This window comes from Solanum tuberosum, unplaced genomic scaffold (assembly GCF_000226075.1).
Source record: "Solanum tuberosum cultivar DM 1-3 516 R44 unplaced genomic scaffold, SolTub_3.0 scf00369, whole genome shotgun sequence".
In the NCBI taxonomy this organism is placed as follows: domain Eukaryota; kingdom Viridiplantae; phylum Streptophyta; class Magnoliopsida; order Solanales; family Solanaceae; genus Solanum; species Solanum tuberosum.
The window spans coordinates 123,122-131,539 of NW_006239297.1; the positions used below are offsets into that span (position 1 = coordinate 123,122).

General features: G+C 37.5%; 1 protein-coding gene across 1 annotated transcript; it reads left to right on the top strand.

Annotated features, from left to right (window-relative positions):
* The first annotated feature begins 3,861 nt into the window (after positions 1-3,861).
* Positions 3,862-5,535, top strand: LOC107063528 (uncharacterized). Its single transcript, XM_015315489.1, has 3 exons — positions 3,862-4,191; positions 4,240-4,656; positions 4,717-5,535. Exons 1-3 carry the CDS (start codon positions 3,862-3,864, stop codon positions 5,533-5,535), a joined length of 1,566 nt encoding a protein of 521 aa, XP_015170975.1.
* Positions 5,536-8,418: the final 2,883 nt, after the last annotated feature.

Genomic DNA, 8,418 nt, shown 5'->3' on the forward strand with positions numbered 1-8,418 from the left:
TTTGCATGCATAATAAGATGTAATGGTGCATCTAAGAGTTCACCTTTCAATAGACACCATAACACATCATATTCATAGCTATACATGTAGAGTGTGTGTGTGCATATTGGTCCTCATAGTGGCATATTAGCAACAACATTGATATTGAGTGTTCTTCCTTTAAAGGGATCACAACAGATTCACAATGTCCCCAATTCATGAGCAATTCCCATATAAAGCCTTTAGGGATTCTAGAATACACACCCACACTTCATCATAGGAGACAAGGACACATTTAACATTGAATAGGTACTCCTAACATGTATATGATCAAGCATTCATATAGGGGTCATATAGGTAGGGGTCATTCCACAATAGTACTTAACATAATCAATCATGTAGACCACACCTTATCCCTAACATTATCATTCACATTATACTCCTCATCATCAACACACTTTAAACATCATGCTAGAATTGAGGATTTCATACATAACCTTCATAGCAAAACCTCATAAACATATGCATCATAATCGTCAATTCACTTCACATCTATTGCCTTCAAGGCCATGATCTTCAACATGCATAGATAGACAAGAAGTAAACATAGCCACCATAAGTGGACCAAACCACACAACATCAATTTTCATACTATAGACTAGAAAACCAACCCAACTTTCAGAAATTTTTCTCTCTCTAAATATTTCTCTATCTGGAATTCTCTCAAGACTTAGCTAACTTGGCTAATTTCACAACGTTTCAGCATCCGTAGAATGGAAGGAACGCTGGTAGATGATCGTTTTAAGCCGCCAAATCCATCTACAGTGATGCTCAAGCCAATTATCTCTTCCTCGCTTCAAGAATCGTCTTCAGAATTAACCTACAGCTCCTCGCAGGTGAGAGATGAGGCGATCCATACTGCAATGGAAAAGGAGTTGGAAGGAACTCGTATTAATAATCCCATGGAAGATGCGAGTCAAATTCGAGGAAAAGGACTGGGTGGAAAAGACTCCCAGTTTCAAGATGTTCATAATAGTCAAAAATCTCACGATTTCCCTGTCCCATTTGAGAGAAATCCACTGGCGACGGAGGCGAGGAATTCCGGTGAATCATCCCAAAATCGCCACCAAAATCAAAGTACTGTTGAAGAAATTCACGCTGATTCTGCTATTGGAAGTGGTAATATTGGTCGTGAGGGTCATAACATTGCAACTTCAAGTACATTCCATGGTGGAATTGCTGGTGCAGGCGACTCTGCCGGAATCCCGTCGAAGAACGTCGAAAATTTTCAATATGTAGAAGAGATTCGTGGGTTATCCCAGACTCAAACTCAACATAGGGAAGGAAAGCAACATGTTCAAGATTTGGGACAATCTAGCACTCCTCATATGGAAGAGCAATTCATCAAGAAACAAGGTATGGACACTAGTATAATTCATAATAATTCTCGTCTAAATGTGCTTCTTGCAAATCAAACCCAGTTGAATTCTGATCCTGAACATCTTAGAAATGAAAATGATCAATAGCAAACTTGGGTTCCTAAAGAACAGGGGAAGAATATTACGATTAAGTCTAACATTAGAGCTGATCAACAACAGGTTTATGGGGATAATTTTCCTAGAATTTTTAGCAATTTTGATAAACAAGCTCCTAAAACTAATACAAATAATATTAGAAGTGATCGTCCTCCTGTTAATCCTCCTAATCTTCCCAAAAATGACCCTTTGGCTGCACCGGCCCTTTATACAGTGGTGCAAACCTATGCTGATAGACTTAGATACAAACAGGCCAAATGTGATGTTCCCATTACTTTGACTGCCCTGAAATTACCACTAAACAAGGCCTTCCTGCTATTTTGTATGTGAAAGAAGAGGTGATGAGATATTTAGCAGCAACCTGTAAATTTACTCTCATTGGGAAATTTAGTTACACCATGCCTAAGTTAGAACTTATTATGAAGAACTTGATCTTGCAAACCCAATTATCGGGTGGAGTTAAAATTGCCCATTTTAATTCTAGACATGTGTACATTGATCTTGATAATGAGCTTGATTACAATATGGTTTGGACTAAGCAAAGAATGAGTATAGCTGGACAGGTGATGCGAATTTAAGTATGGACTCCTAATTTTAAACCTGCTGAAGAAACTCCTATTGTCCCTATCTGGATTTCGCTGCCAGAACTACCTTGGCATTGCTGTAATAAGGAGTTTGTGACTGGATTGCTCTCACCTATTGGTAAGGTGTTATACTTAGATTCTGCCTCTATTAAAAAAACTAGGGGTAGTCAAGCTAGGGTGAAGGTACAAGTTGATCTTACTCAAAAGAGACCTCCGTATATTTGGATGGGTTATATAGGGGAGGATATCACAGGTGGGAGATGGCAAAAAAAAGAATATGACAATATTCCCGATTACTGTTTTTACTGTAAGCATCAAGGACATTTAGAAAGTGATTGTACCATAAGGCAAAGGGATGAGGATAAAAAGAAAAAAGATATGGAGGCTGTGAGAAACAAGAATTATAAAGAGATGGACAAAAATGCTCAACCAAAGAGTCAAAAAGAAGGTGATCAGAAGAAAGGTACTAATCAGTAGTATAATAAACAAAGAGATCAGGAGCAAAAGCAGTATTAGCAAGAGGATCAATGGCAAACACAAAAAAAGAGGAACAATAATCAATTACAGGCACCTAGAGGCAATCCTAGACAAGCAGAACAGGCCACCAATCAGGCAGGTATAACTAATATTCCTACACAAAATACATATATTAATCTTGATGTGTAGGAGTCATCACGTAGTCTAGAGGTTCTGGATAATTACAAAGGCACCAAAGGAGATAGCAGACCTCATACAGCAGTAACAAATCAGAAGGGACAAGATGAGTATAACAGGAAAATAGCAAATGCTAGAAAGGACACTACCAAGCAATTACAGGTGGATATAATTTCTAAGCAGGTAACAGAGATCAATAAAGGAAAGGAAGTATATACAGGACAAGCTGGTACATGTATTGACTCAATGCTCCCATCCCCTAATCCCATTGATAATGTTGATAATATTATTGCTGAGGTAGCTGTTGGAGGTTTGGATGGGAAGGAACAGGAGACACATACTGAATTGTAGGAAGGGGTATCCAAAAGGGGAGGTGGAGAACTGACTCCTCTTAGACATGAGGAAGTGGAATTTGACCATAGTGGAGACTCTAGAGCCCCTGCTACCCCTTTTAATAATCAACAGAAAATTACAAATGCACAGGTCACAGATACAAGGCAACAACAGGGCAGATTTAATAACAAATCAGGAGACAGATTAAGCAAAAAGAAAAGAGAGGTTATAAAAAAGAGATTGCAACAGAGTATGGGTACAGACACAGCTGGGATTGATACAGGTCAACAGACTGATGCTGAACAGGTTATTCATACTAACAGGGTTAAGGTGCCTCCTGCTGATTATGGGGCACTTAACTCTGAGGATGACCGGGATCCTGATAATCAATCTCTGGAGGAGTCTGATGAAGATGCAGAAGATACCATGAAACATACTGGTCAAGTTGTTGGTTCCTCCTTCCAGGATAAATGCACTGATGTTCAAAGAATAACAGAACAACAGGGTTTATCCCCAAGGGGAAGGAAATAAACTAGACACAATCCTCAACAAACTATTACCAGCAAGTCTGACACCTTCAGCAGACCCATAACTAGGTCCAAATCATAAGGTTATTAATGATTACAACCATTTGTTGGAATACTAGGAGTATCAATACCAAAGGGTCTTTGGAAAGGCTTCAAACACTCAAAAAAATTCATCATTTATCTATTATTGCTATATTGGAACCTTTTACAGACAATACTCATATTGACTTGGTAAGAAGTCAATTACAGATGGATCATGCAGTCAGTAACCCTAATGGGAAAATTTGGGTTTTTTGGTCTAATGAAGTAACTGGTCATATTCTGGAAAAGCATGCTCAGCACATCACTATTACTTTTAAGCACACAAATATTTCTGAGAAATTTATGATGTCCTTTATCTATGCTAAATGTAAGGATTATATGAGGAGATCCTTGTGGGACAGACTAATCTTTTATGCTAATATGGATTTACCTTGGTGTACAATTGGAGATTTCAATGTTATCACTTCTATAGAGGAGAAGCTTGGGGGAATACCTTATAATATGAATAAGAGTTTTGACTTTATTGGAGTGATAGAGGCATGTGGATTGACTGACTTAGGATACATAGGGCTTCCATTTACTTAGTGCAATCAAAGAGATGCAGATGCTAGAGTTTGGAAGAGATTAGATAGGTCTATGGTTAATGATAAATGGATAGAGGTTATGCCTCAAATTACTATAGAGAATCTATCTTCTGTTGGTTCAGATCACAGTCCCCTGCTAATGGAAATGACTAAGGTTAATGAGAACCACATCAAATACTTCAAATTCTTACATTTTTGGGTCGACAATGAAACTATTTTGAAAACAGTACAACAATGCTGGGAAAAAGGAGTTACTGGCAACCCAATGTGGAAATTACATCAGAAATTGAAGAGAGTAACAACTACCCTTAGTAACTGGTCTAAACTAGAGTATGGAGATATCTTTCGTAAGGTCAAGGAGTTTGAAGAAACTATCAGGAATTCTGAAGCAGAACTTATGACAAACAACAATGCAGTTGTTAGACAGAATCTACATCAGCTGAATGCAACTTACATTAAGTACTTGAAAATGGAATAGTCTGGTCTTAAACAAAAGACACAACTTCAATGGTTTAAAGATGGTGATGCTAATACCAAGTACTTTCATGCTTTGATGCGAGGTAGAAGAAGGAGGTTATTTTTACATAAAATTTGTACTGCAAATGAGGTGTGGATACAGGGTGAGGAACACATTACTCAGGCAACCTGTGACTATTATCAACAAATGTTTACTGGTCCTACTGATAGAATTGATGAAAGAATTCTTCAATTCATACCTACAACAGTCACTCTTGAACAGAGTGAGATGTTGCAAGCAATGCCTAGTATAGAGGAACTCAGACAAGTTGTGTTTTCTATGAACCCAAACTCAGCTGCAGGACTTGATGGTATAGGAGGTAAATTTTATCAATCTTGTTGGGGTATTATTAAAGAAGATTTGTTGGCAGCTGTACAATCTTTCTTTTGTGGTAACATTATGCCTAAGTTCATGTCTCATACATGCTTGGTTTTGATTCCAAAAACTGAACAGCCTACAAGATTCACTGATCTTCAACCTATCAGTCTTAGTAAATTTACCAACAAGATAATTTCAAAATTTTTGAGCATGAGATTGGCTACTGTTCTGCCTTTATTGCTGTCAGACAATCAGTGTGGGTTTGTAAGAGGTAGAAGTATTACAGAAAGTATCATGTTAGCACAAGAAATTACTCATGGTATTAAAAAACCAAACACAGGTAAGAATGTGGTTATCAAACTTGATATGACCAAGGAATATGATAGAGTGTCTTGGGCATTCACATGTTTGGTCCTAAGGAAATTTGGTTTTGGGGAGATATTTATTGATTTAGTTTGGTGAATTATGAGTAACAATTGGTATTTTATTATCATTAATGGTCATAGGCATGGTTTCTTTCATTCCACTAGAGGACTTAAGCAAGGTGACCCTTTATCCCCTGCCCTATTTATTTTAGGAGCAGAGGTACTGACCAAGTTGCTTAATTCCTTACATCAGAATCCAAGCTATAGAGGCTTATTTATGGAACCTAAAGGACCCCAAATCAACCACTTGAGTTTTGCAGATGATGTTATTATTTTTGCTTCTACTGACAGACATTCCCTAAAGCTCATTATGGATAATTTAGGGGCATATGAACATACTTCTGGCCACTTGATTAACAAAGAAAAAAAGTCATTTTATGGTTCCAGACAATACATCACAGGACACTATCCATACCATTCAAGAAGTTACTACTTTTTCCTAGAAAAGTAGCCCTATTACTTATCTAGTATGCCCTCTGTATATTGGTCGACAGAGGATTATCTATTATTCACATTTAGTTGAGAAAGTCTCCAAAAAAGTATGTGGCTGGCAGGCAAGGGTACTTAGTTTTGGGGGCAGAATTACTTTGATCAAACATGCCTTGCAATCTATACCTATACATACTATGGCTGCAATTTCTTCACCTAGTACTACTATCAAATACATTGAGGCCATTATTGTTGATTTTTATTGGGGAAAGGATCAAGATAAAAAGAAATATCATTGGGCTTCTCATGACACCATGAGTTTTCCATATACTGAAGGAGGGGTAGGGATGAGAAGACTATCAGACATTTGCACATCCTTACAGTACAAACAATGGTGGAATTTCAGAACAAAAGTAACCTTATGGAGTCAATTTCTTAAAGCCAAATATTGCCAAAGAGCTCATCCAGTTGCAAAAAAGGTGGATACTGGAAATTCACTGATGTGGAGATACATGATGAAAAACAAGCTTCAAGTCGAGGAGAATATAGGCTGGAAAATCCAATCTGGAAGTTGTTCCTTTTGGTGGGATGATTGGCTAGGAAAGGGGGCTCTAGCTACATATAATACCTCTATATCAAGCCTTAACAATGCTACCATTGCACAATTTTTAGTAAATGGAAAATGGAATGAAAGGAAATTTGGTGGGATGATTGGCTAGGAGGGGTGCCCTAGCTAATTATACTACTGATATATCAAGTCTTAACAAGGCTACCATTGCACACTTTCTAGTAGATGGAAAATGGAATGAAAGGAAATTGCGACAACAAGTTCCTCCTCTCCTTATTCCTTCTATTATGAATACTAATGTGCAGCTAGTGCAGGGACTTTAAGACAGTGCAGTCTGGAAAATCACTGAAGATGGACAGTTCACCTGTAAATCAGCTTGGGGAATTTGCAGAAAGAAGAATGATACTACTGTTATTAATTCTCAACTTTGGTATCGAAATATTCCTTTCAAAATGTCCTTTTTCCTATGGAGAGCAATAAGACATAAATTTCCAACCAATGAAACATTAGCTAACTTTGGAGTGGAACCTGTTAAATGCTATTGCTGCATTCAGCAAGGTTGGGATGAGGTTGATCATATCTTCATTCAAGGACATTTTGCAGGCCATATCTGGAAGTTCTTTGCAGGGAGTTTGGGTCTCAATTTTCAACAAATTTCATTAACTAACCAGCTAATGTGTTGGAGTGGTATTGCAGGGAACACAACATACAAGACAATCGTTCAAACACTCCCTGTAGTAATTTGCTGGAAAAACAGATGTTCAGTCAAGTATGGAAGGAAAACATCAAGTATCCACAAAGTTAAATATTTGATTATTAAAGACATGCTTTTAATGCTTAATTCTGCTTTTCCATATCTTCATCTGCCTGTAATATGGCCAGAAGTCGTGACTTACATTGAAAAATGCAAACAGGATTTAAGAGTTACTTTAGTTATGTGGAAGACTCCTACCTATAATAGATACAAGTTGAATACGGATGGTAGTGCTATACCTAATCCGGGGAAAATTGGAGGGGGAGGCATTTTAAGAGATGATCAAGGGAGTATGTGATATATGCCTTTGCAGTACCTCTTGGTGAAGGGACTAATAATCAGGCTGAGATTCAGGCTGCAGTTTTTGGCTTAAATTGGTGTATACAACATGGTTATAATAGTATTATCTTAGATGTTGATTCTGAATTATTGACTAAGTGGTTTTTGCAGGTCATTAATCCCCCTTGGAGGATACACAAGTGTATACAGGAATTGCATATTTTAGCTAACCAATGTGTGTCTTTTCAATGTGTGCACACGTACAGGGAGGCAAATGGTACAGTTGATCTCTTGGCCAAACATAGTCATCAACAAGACATTGTACAAAATTACTACACTCATCATCAATTACCTCAGACAGTTAAAAGAAGCTATCTATTGGAAAAATTGGTAGTTCAAAAATTTCAGACGCAAGAAGTTGAAAAGAATTAAACAACCTCCTTGAAGAGTATGAGACATTTTCCGAGAAGACGAATTTCAAAGGATTTTCTTTACATAATTGCTTGTCAAAGTATAACAACATTCCTTTAAATATGATTAAGACATATTACAATGTCTTAATTGTTTCATGAGATACATACTAACCGAATTACTCTGTCTTAGGCATAGTTATTTGTTTAGTCCTAGTTTATTATTTCTTGTAAGGGGAGAGTCTCCCTTATTTATGTATTATTAGTAACTTTGTATTAAGGGAGGAGTCCTCTCTAGGTGCTTAGTTTAAATAATACTTCTTATTGTATATGGTGGAGTTGACTAACCTTAGTAGGTAGGTTGACTCTTACCCAACCATAGGATTAGAGGTACGGTGTATGTCCCCCTCCTTGTATATTTGTTTTTATATATGATAAAGCCTGGGGGTGTTGCTCAGCCCTTGACCCCCCCCCCCCCCC

Bases quoted from the DNA above. Each gene is read 5' to 3' on its own strand.
- LOC107063528 (XM_015315489.1), top strand. From the start codon at position 3,862: ATGGATCATGCAGTCAGTAACCCTAATGGGAAAATTTGGGTTTTTTGG. The intron at 4,192-4,239 runs GCATGTGGATTG...CCATTTACTTAG, and splicing joins ACTTTATTGGAGTGATAGAG to TGCAATCAAAGAGATGCAGA. The intron at 4,657-4,716 runs GTTAGACAGAAT...AAAATGGAATAG, and splicing joins TGACAAACAACAATGCAGTT to TCTGGTCTTAAACAAAAGAC.